This window comes from Erythrolamprus reginae, chromosome 6 (assembly GCF_031021105.1).
Source record: "Erythrolamprus reginae isolate rEryReg1 chromosome 6, rEryReg1.hap1, whole genome shotgun sequence".
Lineage (NCBI taxonomy): Eukaryota > Metazoa > Chordata > Lepidosauria > Squamata > Dipsadidae > Erythrolamprus > Erythrolamprus reginae.
The window spans coordinates 93,208,126-93,223,377 of NC_091955.1; the positions used below are offsets into that span (position 1 = coordinate 93,208,126).

A 15,252-nucleotide genomic window follows, 5' to 3' on the forward strand; every position below is an offset into this window, starting at 1 on the left:
CCATCTAGTCTGCCCTGATACTATTTCTTGTATTTTAGCTTAGGATGGATATATGTTTATCCTAGGCAGGTTTAAATTCAGTGACTGTGGATTTACCAACCACGCCTGCTGGAGGTTTGTTCCAAGCATCTACGACTCTTTCAGTAAAATAATATTTTCTCACGTTGCTTTTGATCTTTCCCCCAACTAATTTCAGATTATGCCCCTTTGTTCTTGTGTTCACTTTCCTATTAAAAACACTTCCCTCCTGAACCTTATTTAACCCTTTAACCTATTCAAATGTTTCGATCATGTCCCCCCTTTTCCCTTCTGCCCTCCAGACAATACAGACTGAGTTCGTTAATTACTTTAATTCTGTTCGGATAAACACAGGAAAAATAAACAAAATTTCTGTGTTTCTCCAGCACCTTTGGATCACATTTTGCATTCCAATGCAACTTTGCTCGAAAGTGAGATTGTGCTGTTTGCATTCTGCACAAGCCTTCGCAGTGAGTCCAAATATCTCTGGGGAGGATAAAAAAAAAATTGGGGTGGTGGGGGAGGAGGAATGGATGCAGTGTTAGGCTGGACCCGGTCTCCACGTAGCTCTTCCCAAAGACTGCGGCACGTGTGAATTTGCTACGGGATAAGTTGCATGGCCATTCAGACAGCTTCCTTGTTCCTCTTTAAAGCTGAGCATTCAGACACGCTTCAGGTAGCTGTATAAATTAGGGACCAGGTAATCTACGTAGAGGCCATCCAGAAACCCTTTGCCATTGTTGTGTACAAACCAACACTGGACATTGGTCCCAAACACCCGGTCCAAGCGATAATCCTTTTGCAGGCCTCTGCAGGAAAATGCAAATACACACAAATCGTCATGAGGTCATTTTTATATACAGTGTTCCCTCGATTTTTGCGGGTCCGAACTTCGCGAATAGCCTATACCATGGTTTTTTAAAAAATATTAATTAAAAAATACTTCGCGGGGTTTTATCTACACGTTTTTTCCGCCTGATGATGTCATATTGTTAATAAATAATTATGTTTATAAATATCAGGGTCACTAAGTGTCTTATTCAATGGTGAGTACCAGTAGTAATGGTGAGTAAATGGTTGTTAAGGGAATGGGAAATGGTCATTTAGGGGTTTAAAGTGTTAAGGGAAGGCTTGTGATACTGTCCATAGCCAAAAATGGTGTATTTACTTCCGCATCTCTACTTCGCGGAAATTCGACTTTTGCGGGCAGTCCCGGAACACATCCCCCGCGAAAATCGAGGGAACACTATATATTTTTTGGCTTGACCTAAACCAGGACGTCTCAACCTTGGCAGTTTTAACCTGCGTGGACTTCAACTTCCAGAAAACCTTGCCAAGGTTGAGAAAGGCTTCTCTGAAGTCAGATGGAAGAGTTGGCTATGCTGTTTTCCCCAAAATAAAACATCCCCTGATTTATAAGCCCAATCGGTTTTTTGGGTGCCTTGCAATAATGCCAAGTGCTTCAAAAAAATATAAGACAGGGTCTTATTTTGGGGGAAACAGGGTATTAGCAATTGGTTTTCATTCTTTGCCTCAAATGTAGCTAGCCTAGAGGTTGCCAGGGGCCCATCTGCGGCCCATTGGCATTGTTTTTTAAAGTATCTTTTAAAGGGAGTCTGACTGGTGTGGTGGTTAAGGCTCCAGGTTAGACTCCAGGAGACTGGGAATTCTAATTCAGATTTAGGCATGAAAGATGGCTGGGTGATTTTGGGCCAAATACCAGGAGGTTGTGAGTTTTAGCCCTACTTTAGGTATGATAGCTGGCTAGGTGACTGAGCCAAATACCAGGAGAGTGTGAGTTCTAGTCTCACCTTAAGCATGAAAGCTGGCTAGGTGACTTTGGGCCAAATTCTAGGAGACTTTGAATTCTAGTCCCACCTTAGGCAGGAAAGCCAGCTGGGTGACATTGTGCCAGTCACTATTTCTAAGATGGTTAATAGGTGATAGATGATGGATGGATGGATGGATGGATGGATGGATGGATGGATGGTGATAGATGATAGATAGATAGCTAAATGAGATTGATAGATGATAGATAGATAGATAGATAGATAGATAGATAGATAGATAGATAGATAGATAGATAGATAGATAGATAGATAGATAGATAGATGATGGATGGATTAGATAGATAGATAGATGGATGGATGGATGGATGGATGGATGGATGGATGGATGGATAGATAGATTAGATAGATAGATTAGATAGATATAGATGGGGCTTGCTGGGTGGATGGATGGATCCTTGATAGAGGAGATAAATTGTACGGAGAGAGAGAGAGATACTAAATCCATCCATCCATCGGTCATGATTTCAAGGTCTGTCCAGATTCTGCTAAACTCTTCCAACAACTTTCTCTGGGAGTTCAGTTTCCCAACACACACGCAAACAACAAATGGCAACAATAGAAAGATAGAAACAATAGAAAAACAGCCCTACTGGGTGACGGTCAGCTTGTGGCCTTTCACTTCCATGGTAGCATCAGACTTCCCGGGATCTTGTCCTGGCCTTTCGTTGTAGATGAGCACGTCCGGTTCCTCCATGAACTGACCTGGGGAGGAATTTTGGTGAAGTGTTGGTGAGATGAGAGATAACCAAGATGTTCTGGTAAACTCTGAAGCCTTGCTATGTATTATACATACTACGTGTACAGGTAAGTCCTCAACTTACAACAGTTCATTCGGTGATGGTTCAAAGTTACGATGGCTCTGGAAAAAAGGGACTTATGACCATTTTTCACAGTTACGACGTTCATAGCAGCCTCGTGATCATGTGGTCAGATGCTTGGCCACCGTTTCATGCATCCCAAGGTCATGGGATCCCCTTTGGTGACCTTCTGACAAGCCAAGTCAGTGGGGAAGGCGGATTCATTTAACCACCATCTCACTAACTTATCGACTGCAGTGACTGGCTTAACAACGGAGGGCAGAAAGGTGGGGACAAAAGTCACTGAACAACTGTCTCGCTTACCAACAGCAATGTTGGGCTCAATTGTGGTCATATGTTGAGAACTACCAGTATATAGTAGCTTTGAGTGACCACTAAATCAATGGTTGCAAGTTGAAGTCTGTCTAGAATAGAATGGAGTGGAGTGGAATGGAATGGAGTAGAATAGAATAGAATAGAATAGAATGATAGAGTAAAGGATAAAGTAAAATATGAATAGAATAGAATAGAATATGGAGGGGGAATAGAATAGAATATTGAGAATAGAATAGAATCTATTGATAGAGTAGAGTATGAATAGAATAGAATATAGAGGAGGAATAGAATAGAATAGAGTAGAGTAAGAATAGAGTAGAGTACAATAGAATAGAATAGAACAGAACAGAATAGAATTTTTTATTGGCCAAGTGTGATTGGACACACAAGGAATTTGTCTTTGGTGCAGAGGCTCTCAGTGTACAGAAAAGATAAATAGATAAATAGCTAAAAGAAATAAATTTCTGTAATAAATAACAATACATAAACGTTGCATCCCTCCCTGATGATGTTCTCCCATAACCATAGGACACATCCCTTCATCTCCCTCTCCCTATTTTTAGAGATGCTTTCCAGTTTTCTCAGTTGGCCCTTTCACGTCCTATGGAACTGCTTCCCACGCCCAGACTTTACCGATGAGGCCATGGACGCTGGAGGAGAAGTTATTTGCCGGAGGGATGTAGATGCCCAGGAAGTCCACGTGCACAGGGTGCTTCTTCCAGACCCGGTGGAGCAGGACCATAAAGGTCAGATCCCCGTCGAGGGTGAGAGTCACATTGCTCTCTTTGTTGACCGAGACCAGCAACCTGGGAGAAGAAAACCATGGAAGAAGGCCCCGCTTCATATCAGTCTGCCTGCCATTGAAGGCTTGCATGGGTCAAGAAATGGTTTTTACCTCCTCCGAATGAGACTTCCTGTCTCTGACCAGGGAAGAGAAGTGGTGGAGGAGCCATCCTTCAAGGTGATCGCCTCGGGGCTGACTTCGACCTTCAGCCCTTTCGCTTCAAAATTAAACCCAATCTTGCCAAAGTAGGTGTTGAGTTTGTTATGCAAGACCCTCTTGGCTCCAATGAGTTTCCCATTAATAGAGATTCCTGGGAGGAGGAGGAGGGGGGAGAATAGGAAGGAAGGAAGGAAGGAAGGAAGGAAGGAAGGAAGGAAGGAAGGAAGGAAGGAAGGAGGAGCAAGAAGAAGGAAGGAAGGAAGGTGGAAGGAGGAAGGAAGAAGGGAGGAGGAGGAGGGAAGGAGGGAGGAAGGAGCAAGAAGAAGGAAGGAAGGAAAGGAGTGAGAAGGAAGGAAGGGTGAAGGAGGAGGAAGGAAGAAGGGAGGAAGAGAAGGATGGAGAGGAAGGAAGGGCGAAGGAGGAGGAAGGAAGAAGGGAGGAAGAGGGGGAGAAAAGGAAGGAAGGAGGAGGGAGAAGAAGGAAGGAAGGGTGAAGGAGGAGGAAGGAAGGAGGGAGGAGGAGGAGAAGAAGGAAGGAAGGAGGGAAGAGTGGAGGAGGACGAAGGAAGAAGAGTAGAGGAGGAAGAGGAGAAGGAGGAGAAGAAGAAGGGAAGAAGAGGAAGAGGAAGAAGAAAGGGGGAAGAAGAAGAAGGAGAAGAAAAGAAGAAAGTTAGGATGCTTATGAACAATACTCACCCCATCCATGGTTGCTACTTGTGATGTAACCAAGAGCTCATTCTCCAAGCCTGAGCCTCAGGAGACCTGATCACTCCACCCTCCAACTCAGAGCCTTGTGACTTGCATCTCAGAGAGATTTTGCTAACTTTTGACTTGTTTTCAGATTTAATACTACAATTGAGAAAACCTTTCTCCCCCCAAGTCGACTGTTGACATCTCTCAGTGAAACCATAACTGATTGTGCATTTTCTCTTACTGGATTCCGGGTCCGAAATTAAATTCAGGATGGCCCCCGGCTGAGAATCAATATTGAAGCAGATGTTCTTTTGCTGCCTTGGGAGGGTGATGATGAAATGGGGATCGTTGTCCACTGGAAACGAAGACAAAGGAAAAGGCCTCAGAGAACATGAAACGGAGCCCCCTAAACACACGGCTCAAAAAACCCCCACTTAAGCAACACAATAGAACTCCAAGTAAATCAAACTTCTGTGAAATCAAACTGAACACTTAGGAAGCCACACGGATTGACCATCAATTGGTGCGGTGGAGCTCTTGCTTCACAATCAGTAGGCCGTGAGTTCGATTCTAGGTAGAGGCAGATGTATTTCTCTCTCCGGGCACCAGGGGGTGAAATCCAGCAAGTTCTAACAGGTTCTGGAGAACCCGTAGTGGAAATTTTGAGGAGTTTGGAGAAGCGTTGGTCTCTCCTATATCTCATATATCGTATATCTCATATATTGTATATCTCATATATCGTACCTACTGTTCTTCTATTCTATTCTTCTTACACTACTCTCATAAAATCCTATTCTCTAATTCAGTGTTTCCCAACCTCGGCAACTTGAAGATATTTGGACTTCAACTCCCAGAATTCCCCAGCCAACTCTATTCTTACTCTACTCTATTCTCAATAGATTCTATTCTATTAATCTATTCTATTCCTCCTCTATATTCTATTCTATTCTATTCCTCCTCTATATTCTATTCTATTCTATTCCTCCTCTATATTCTATTCTATTCTACTCTATTCATACTCTACTGTACTCTATCCTCAATAGATTATATTCTATTCTATTCCTCCTCTATATGCTGGGGAATTCTGGGAGTTGAAGTCCAAATATCTTCAAGTTGCCAAGGTTGGGAAACACTGCTCTAATTGATATATTCTATTCCTAAATTTCCACTTCTATTCTTTGTCTAATATATTTTACTCGAGTATAACCTCTATAACCTTCATTGTGTATTATTGTGCATTGGAATGAATGAATGAATGAATGAATGAATGAATAAATAAATAAATAGAATGAATGAATGAATGAATGAATGAATAAATAAATAAATAAATAAATAAATAAATAAATAAAAAAGTGGCAGATACCACCTCTGGCTGGCCCCAGAGTGGGGTGGGGATTGGAGATTTTGCAATGTCCTTCCCACAGGAGTGGGGGGGGAATGAGGATTTTGCAGTATCCTTCCCCTTGCCACGCCCACCAAGCCACGCCCATAGAACTGGTAGTTAAAAAAATGGATTTCACCACTGCTGGGCACATTTGAGAATATATATCTGCTGATATAGGGGTTGCTAAAAGATGGTGATAGAGTAAAACATAGAGTGGGTACCATTTTCTCCTACCTGAATGTATTCTCTTGCTGTCCTCTGGGTTTTGGGACAAGATGCTGGCGTTACCAGCCTTCTGGTGTCCCAAAATTAAAGATCCTGTGGAGGAAGGAGGCCGTGGGTTAAACCAAATGATCTCGCTGGGTCGTGATCAATTCTTGTGGAGAAAATACAGTTCAGATAAAAACGATACATGTTTATTCCTAGTCATAAAATCTTTCTGGCAATGGCAATGTAATATTTAGACCAGCGTAAAGAATGGAATGGAATAGAATAGAATAGAATAGAACAGAACAGGTCAGAACAGAATAGAATAGAATTCTTTATTGAGAATAGAATAGAATAGAATAGAAACCTTTATTGAGAATGGAATGAAATAAATAGAATCGAATAGAACAGAATAGAATAGAATTATTTATTGAGAATAGAATAAAATAGAATAGAAATCTTTATTGAGAATGGAATGGAATAAATAGAATAGAATAGAATTCTTTATTGGCCAAGTGTGATTGGTCACACAAGGAATTTGTCATTAGTACATATGCTCTCAGTGTACAGAAAGAAGAAATAAAATATATTCATCAAGAAACACAAGAAGAAGAATAGTAATAATGTCAGTAAATAGTTTGACAGTGTTGAGGGAATTATTTGTTTAGCAGAGTGACGACATTCAGGAAAAAAACTGTTCTTGTGCCTAGTTGTTTTGGTGTGCAGCACCCTATAGCGTCGTTTTGAGGGTAGGAATTATGTCCAGGATATGAGGGGCAAGCGCCCTCCCCCTTAATTTATACTTGCAAGGTCTTTCACTTAATATGCCAGCGTTTGGGGCAATCTTTCCTGGGTGGCAAATTAATTTGGGATAAACATATATCCATTGTAAGATAAAATACAGGAAATAGTATAAGGGCAGACTAGATGGACCATGAGGTCTTTTTCTGCCGTCAGTCTTCTATGTTTCTATATTTCTATGTTTCTATGTTTCTATGTTTCTATGGGTGTTAGCATATGGGTGGATTTTGATGTGTACCTCCCTTGGGAACAAATGAATGGGATTAATTCACATGTGGGTAAAGGGCAGTCAGTCATTCGTTACCTGCATCTATGGCAGAAGTTGGACCCATAATAGCAGGTAAAGGACCTCCAGGTTGCTTTGTGGGCTTCACCCAAGATGGAATGGCGTTGTCAGTTGCTTCTTGGCCAACAACTATGGGCCCTGTTTAGATAAAGGGAGATGAACAATTAATATCAATCAATCAATCAGAATACAGTGGTACCTCTACTTATGAACTTTGTTCCATGACCAGGTTCTTAAGTAGAAACGTTTGTAAGAAGAAGCAATTTTTCCCATGGGAATCAATGTAAAAGCAAATAATGTGTGCGATTGGGGAAACCACAGGGAGGGTGGAGGCCCTGTTTCCTCCCAGGAGACTCCAAGAAAGGCCCCATGGAGCCTTCTCCCTGCCTTTTCCTGGCCTGTTTCCTCCCAGGAGATTCCTAGAGCGGCCCCACGGAGGCGTCTCTCTGCCTTTTCCGGCCCTGTTTCCTCCCAGGAGATTCCTAGAGAGGCCCCACGGAGGCTTCTCCCTGTCTTTTCCAGCCCTGTTTCCTCCCAGGAGATTCCTAGAGAGGCTCCACGGAGGCTTCTCCCTGTCTTTTACAGCTCTGTTTCGTCCCAGGAGATTCCTTAGAGGCCCCATATATTAGAAACACAATAATTTCATAAAAATATGCCTGGAATAAATTGTCTACATATTAAAAATATATGGATGATTGATTAAAAAATGTATAAATATAAGCATGTATCTACAATACCGTAACATTTAAAGTTATATGTTGAAAAAAAATCTGCATAAGAAAAAATATGGCCATGTTACCGACTTAACGACTGGCGTGACTTCCTTAACGTATGTGACGAGAAAGGTCATAAAATGGGGCATAACTCACTTAGCATCTATGCCTTGCTTAGCCATGAAAAAATTTCCAGAACAATCTATCGGATGTGCTTTTTTTTAGGAGTGTGAAGGGAACTTTTGCATCAGCAGAAAAAAAAATATTGCTAAATGCTGCTACTAGGATTGGGCTACTCCCCGCAAATAATAATAATAATAATAATAATAATAATAATAATAATAACAACAACAACAACAACAACAACAACAACACACCAGACATTGTGATCGTGGAGAAAAAGAAAGTATGGATCATCGACATCGCAATCCCAGGGGACAGCAGAATTGAGGAAAAGCAGCTAGAGAAATTAGTGAAATACGAAGATCTAAAAATCGAGCTGCAACGACTGTGGCATAAGCCAGTGAAAGTGGTCCCAGTGGTACTTGGCACGCTGGGCGCAGTGTCAAAGGATCTCAGCGGACATTTGAAAACTATCGGAATTGACAAAATCTCCATCTGTCAATTGCAAAAGGCCGCTTTACTGGGATCGGCAAACACAATTCACCGCTACATCACGCAGTCCTAGGTGCTTGGGAAGTGCCCGACCGGTGATGAAATACAAAATCCAGCATAGTGATCTCGTTTGCTGTGTTGTACTGACATTAATAATAATAATAATAATAATAATAATAATAATAATAATAATAATAAATAAAATAATAATAATAATAATAAACAATAACAATGACAATAATGATAATATAAAAGCCTTAGGAATGTTCCAGGCAAAAAATAGCAAATTGTACCCAATTTTTCCCAATTTTTCTTCTTTGCCTTTATCCCTCCCTCATTTACGGGCTAAATGCCAGGCAAGCAGTGGGGGGGGGGAATGATGGATTACAGATTCCTCGGGGGGGGGGGGGGAAGCAGAATTACGCAGACTTGCCAAAGTGACTGATGTCTATTTATAATGTAGTAGCTGGTTCCCTGCTCCACTTGACGTCTTTTTCTTAAATATGCCAAGTATCCTCCTCCCTCGGCTGCCATTGGCATCGTTCCAAACTACTCTCGCAGTTACAGAAAATATATGTTTAAAGAAAGTGATGGGGGAATGGACCACCTGGGTGGCCTGGATTAAGAGAAAAGTTTTTAAAAAGTTTTTAAAAACCCAGCAAAGAAGATAAGTAGCAGCACTCAAAACTGGACGCCCCATTTTGAAATGCAGAGCCGGAAATTTCCTTGGCTAAACAAGACAGTTGTTATGCGAGTTTTGCTCTGCTTTACGACCTCTCTTGCCAGCGTTGTTAATTGAATCACCGCAGTGGTGTAGTTGGTCATGAAGTGAATCAGTCTTTCCCCTCTGACTTCCCTGGAGGGAAGGTCGGAAAGAGGGATCACATCTGTAGTGGGTTCCAGTGGAGGGCTGCAAAAATATTTACTACCACATTGTGGGTGTGGCTTATTTTGTGGGTGTGGTTTGCCGGCCATGTGACCAGGTGGGAGTGGCTTGATGATCATGTGATCGGCGAGGGTGGCTTAAAGGTCATGTGACTGGCTTAAAGGTGGCCAACTTGACGTCACTCATGTCAAGGGATACAATTCCCCTATCTATTTACAATTCCCCTATATATTTACTATTGCGGAACTTCCGAAATATACTATTTAATTCTATGTATATAGAAACATAGAAATACAGTATAGAAGACTGAAAAAGACCTCATGATCCATCTAGTCTGCCCTTATACTATTTTCTGAATTTTATCTTAGGATGGATCTATGTTTATCCCAGGCATGTTTAAATTCAGTTACTGTGGATTTATCTACCACGTCTGTTGGAAGTTTGTTCCATGGATCTACTACTCTTTCAGTCAAATAATATTTTCTCACAGTGCTTCTTATCTTTCCCCCAACTAACTTCAGATTGTGTCCCCTTGTTCTTGTGTTCACTTTCCTATTAAAAACACTTCCCTCCTGAACCTTATTTAACCTTTTAACATATTTAAATGTTTCGATCATGTCCCCCCTTTTCCTTCTGTCCTCCAGACTATACAGATTGAGTTCATTAAGTCTTTCCTGATACGTTTTATGCTTAAGACCTTCCACCATTCTTGTAGCCCGTCTTTGGACCCGTTCAATTTTGTCAACATCTTTTTGTAGGTGAGGTCTCCAGAACTGAACACAGTATTCCAAATGTGGTCTCACCAGCACTCTATATAGCGGGATCATAATCTCTGGGAGTTGAAGTCCAAATATCTTCAAGTGGCCAAGGTTGGGAAACACTGATCTACTATATAAATTGTATGTGTATGTACACACACGAATGCACTCACAGCTCTTCTAAACTTATACACATTCAGCCTCGTTTACTGTGATAGGAAAAACATATTGTTGTGGTTAGCTCTGGCCCAGCTCCTGCCCCAAGGACTGTGGATGTGGGAGAGACATCCACATGCTGCAGGCCTGTTTTGCCCCCGGTGGAATCTGCTGCTGAAGGTTCCTCTGACCAAGAAGACATGAGTGACAGGGAGGAGGAGAGTGGGGCAGACAGCTCAGAAGGAGATAAATTATCTAGCTCCTCCTTGGATTCGGAACAAGAGTTAATGATACAGCCACACATGCGGAGAGCCATGCATAGGCAACAACAACTGAGAGATTATTATCAAAGAAAATGAGGCCACCTGTGGTTGGGTGGGGCTGTGGTCATTAGTGAGGCTGCTATAAAGAGCAGCCTGTGGGTTTGGCCATTGTGGAGGATTATCTGATCGTTGTGTTTCGTGACTGCTTTACTGACTTTGACTTTTTGTGTGCTGATTTTTCCCCGCTTTGAAACTAAACCAGAGCAAAGTGTGTTTCACTTTGTGGAAGAAGAAGGACTGTGAATTACCTCACAGCTGCAAGCTAAGTATCACAGAACTGATAAGGGACTTGTACAAATTACCAGTTTGTTTGGGGACGAGTGCTCTTTGCTATACCAAAAGAGGGCTTAGGCTAAGTGAATTTTCATTATAAAGAACATTGTTTTGAATTTTCAAACGTGTGTGTGTCTGAAATTTGTACCTGTGAATTTTTGGGAGGAGTCTACCAGAGAGGCCGACAGAACATATACCCAGAGCCCAGAAGGGAAAAAAAGAATTTTTTTTTTAAAAAAATTCTACCGGTTCTGCATACCATGAGCTGGGGTGGCGCAGCAGGTAGAGTGCTGTACTGCAGGCCACTGAAGCTGACTTGTAGATCTGAAGGTCAGCAGTTCAAATCTCATCACCGGCTCAAGGTTGACTCAGCCTTCGATCCTTCCGAGGTGAGTAAAATGAGGACCCGGATTGTGGGGGCAATAGCCTAGCTCTGTTAAAAAAGTGCTATTGCTAACATGTTGTAAGCCGCCCTCAGTCTAAGGAGAAGGGCGGCATAAAAATTGAATAAATAAATAAATAAATACCTGACCGTAGCCATAGGAGCCTATCAATGGTGGGTTCTTATTGGAATGGTAGAGGACACAGCACCAGTAGCCAAAGTTAAGCTGCTATAGCACGTATGATCATGCCCCCACCCATAATTCAATGCCCCCGTATTCTATCCCCCACGTATACGTGTGTGACCCTAGAATAGCATAGTTGGCTGAAGAATTCTGGGAGTCGAAGTCCACAAGTCTTCAAGTTGCCATGTTTGAAGACCTCTGGTGTGGAGACAACTCCAACAATGACCAGGTTGAGAAGATGGATGGAGCATCTTTTACCTGTATGTACAGCTGCTGCAGTTGGTCCCATAAGTGCCGATTGTGGGCCGTGCCAAGCAGGGATGGGCTTCGCTGGCTTGGGTTGTCCAATGGTCAGAGCACCTGTTTCGAGATGGGGTGGGGAGAAAAGACATGAATGATAACGAACTCCAATTGCTTCCATCCATGTCACACCTGGACGGGGACAGGTAGAAGGTCACCTGGGCAACAGGTCCTCTTGCGGTCCTGTGGGGAGTCGGCCAGCATCAGGTCCTCCCCGTCTGGGCTCTCAATGAGCATCGCTGTGTAGGGGGTCACGATGTGGTGATCCAGCGACATTTGCAAAATGGCTTTGGTGATGTTCCTCTTCACAGCAGCGGACGGAGCTACGTTTCTGGGCAACATTGAGAAAACAAAGGCAAAAGGCCACTTAACGACTGCCTGGCTCACTCAACAACGCCAGTGAACAACCTACGGTAAAAAATCACGTAAACATCATAGAAACATAGAAATGTAACAACACTCAAGGCACCTTCTTTCATCTATGGTGGTTATGTCCAGACACAAGAAAATATTGGAAAAAAATAAATAATTGGTTGTGTCAGATAACAAATACAAAAATAGAATATACGCCAGAGTTTTTCCTACTGGGTATTATGAGAGGTACCTATTCTAAAAATGTAAAATATTTAAGCTTGCATATTACAACAGCTGCAAGGATTGTATTTGCACAGAACTGGAAAAATCCGCAAATACCTGAAGACAATGAAATCATCAAGAAAATATACGACTGTGCAGAGATGGACAGATTGACAATGGAACTTAATGATCGAAAAGAATCGGACTATTATGAAACCTGGACAAAAAGGTACCAATGGACAAAAAAAAGAAACTCAAAAGAAGCATTGAAATAAAATATTAAGAAATTTAAAAGCAATTAAAAGACAATATCGATAGGAATGTATATATGATGTAGATTCATCTGTAAATATGATCATGTACTTTTTTAAAAAAATGGAAAAATTTAATAAATATATATATATTTTTAAAAAGAAACATAGAAACATAGAAGACTGACGGCAGAAAAAGACCTCATGGTCCATCTAGTCTGCCCTTATACTATTTTCTGTATTTTATCTTAGGATGGATATATGTTTATCCCAGGCATGTTTAAATTCAGTTACTGTGGATTTACCAACCACATCTGCTGGAAGTTGGTTCCAAGGATCTACTACTCTTTCAGTAAAATAATATTTTCTCACGTTGCTTTTGATCTTTCTCCCAACTAACTTCAGATTGTGTCCCCTTGTCCTTGTGTTCACTTTCCTATAAAAACACTTCCCTCCTGGACCTTATTTAAATCTTTAACATATTTAAATGTTTTGATCATGTCCCCCTTTTCCCTTCTGTCCTCCAGACTCTACAGATTGAGTTCATGAAGTCTTTTCTGATCAGTTTTATGCTTAAGACCTTCCAACCGAGTTTAATATTAGCCAGGCTTCGGACGTTGTGCATTCTGCTTGATCTTGTGAACTGGATCAGGGTAGTGTGTAAACTCAGTCAGTGGTTAAGAATAACCATGTCCCACTGAGGACCTGTACACTGCACGAGTCAAAAAGAGGGCCGTGAAAATATTTACTGACCACTCGCATCCTGGACATAAACTGTTTCAACTCCTACCCTCAAAACGTCGCTACAGAGCACTGCACACCAAGACAACTAGACACAAGAAGAGTTGTTGGTTGGCAGGACCTCGGGGAAGAGCCTTCTCTGTGGCTGCTCCGACCCTATGGAATCAACTGCCTCCTCCTTACCAGTCTTCCAGAAAGCTGTTAAGACTTGGCTTTTCTGGCAGGCCTGGAATTAGATTGACTGCTGTGTATATATGGGTTTTTTTATGATATTATTTTATTGTTTTATTATATTACTGATTTTATTGACCCTGGCCACTGAATGCCTTAAGTATGATTGCTGAATGTATGGTTGATAAGTTTTTTTTTTAATTGTTTTTAAATTGTAGTATTATTTATTTATTATTTAGATTTGTATGCCGCCTCTCTCCGCGGACTCGGGAGATTAATTGGATTTACATTATTGTTTTGTTTTTATATATGCTGTGAGCTGCCCTCAATTCTCGAACAGGGGCACCATACAAATCCAATTTAATAAATAAATAAATATTTTGATTGTATTTTATTACTGTTGTATTTATCCCACTTGTTAGTGGCTCTGAGTCTGCTTCGGAATGAGTGGCATATAAATACAATCGAGAAAGAAAGAAAGAAAGAAGGAAGGAAGGAAGGAAGAAAAAGAAAAAAAGAATATTTATACTCTACTTATTGATCTGTGTTATTGGCTGAACAACCACTATTGCCACCAAAAGTAATGCAATTATTATTTTTTAAAGTAAGTTATTGAACAGATTTGACGAAGACCTTGTGAGAGGTCCCCGAAGACACCTTCTAGGGCGCGTACCGGTCATGGCAGAGTCGCTGGAAAAAATGTGTAGAGGCCCAAGGACAGTACTTTGAAGAATTTTAAGTGTTTGTGCAAATCTGTTTTTTTTTAAATTGCATTACTTTTGAAACGCACCCTGTATTCTCTGTTTCTAAGTTTAGGATTCTAACATTGGTTGTAATCCCAGTGTGGAATGCGAACAGTATCAATCCTTCCATTCCCCACCATCCAGTCAGAGTGGAAGAAGCTTCTTGGATGAGAAGGAAAATGTCTTCAAAAGAAAAAACAAAAAGTCCAGTCGCCTTTTGGAAAGAAAACCACTGTTGGGACAACCGCGACCTGGAGGACTGAGAATCTCCATAGACATGTATTCCCAGGTTCCTTCTAACCAACCTTCTTACCTTTCGGCCATGAGTTGGTTGACAGTCAGGTAAGCCCATAACTTTTCGGTGAATTTGGGATCAGCGTGCTTATCCTTGTAGAGGAACTCATCCAGCCCCTCAACGTCTGCCAGGGTCTCCAAGATTAACTGCGCGTTGGACTGATTGACAAAACCAAACCAAAATAGAGAAATCATCTAGCAAAGACAAATGCAATATTTCGAGCTCCTCACAATTCACTAATGGGGTTGAGGGCAGTCCTTGACTTACGAATCACAATTTTGAGCCCCAAAATTTTGGTTGCTATGCAAGACATTTGTTAAGTGAGTTGTGCCTCCAAAAGAGCTGGGGTAGTGCAGTGGTTAGAGCGCAGCTCTGCAAGCTACTTCAGCTGTAGCAGTTCCAATCTCACCACCAGCTCAAGGTTGACTCAACCATCTATCCTGCCTAAAGTGAGGAGCCAGATTGTTGAGGGCAATATTGTTGGGGGCTGATTCTGTAAAGGGAGGTGTCAGGGAAATCTTGGGGTAAAAAACAGCCCAACAGGCCAAACAGAAGTTTGGAAAAATGGACT

The 15,252-nt window shown here is 41.6% G+C and overlaps 1 protein-coding gene across 1 annotated transcript in view; it reads right to left on the minus strand.

Annotated features, from left to right (window-relative positions):
* Positions 1-335: 335 nt before the first annotated feature.
* The window catches only part of ITIH2 (inter-alpha-trypsin inhibitor heavy chain 2), a 41,541-nt gene continuing 26,624 nt past the window's right edge, over positions 336-15,252 (minus strand). The window contains exons 14-23 of the mRNA XM_070754449.1: positions 14,700-14,839; positions 12,063-12,235; positions 11,863-11,964; positions 7,333-7,452; positions 6,255-6,338; positions 4,878-4,991; positions 3,897-4,095; positions 3,635-3,807; positions 2,459-2,570; positions 336-827 (exon numbers count right to left, since the gene is read on the minus strand). Of these exons, the coding sequence (XP_070610550.1) occupies positions 680-827; positions 2,459-2,570; positions 3,635-3,807; positions 3,897-4,095; positions 4,878-4,991; positions 6,255-6,338; positions 7,333-7,452; positions 11,863-11,964; positions 12,063-12,235; positions 14,700-14,839 (1,365 nt within the window). The 3' untranslated portion in view covers positions 336-679. The remainder of the gene's footprint in view (positions 828-2,458; positions 2,571-3,634; positions 3,808-3,896; positions 4,096-4,877; positions 4,992-6,254; positions 6,339-7,332; positions 7,453-11,862; positions 11,965-12,062; positions 12,236-14,699; positions 14,840-15,252) is intronic.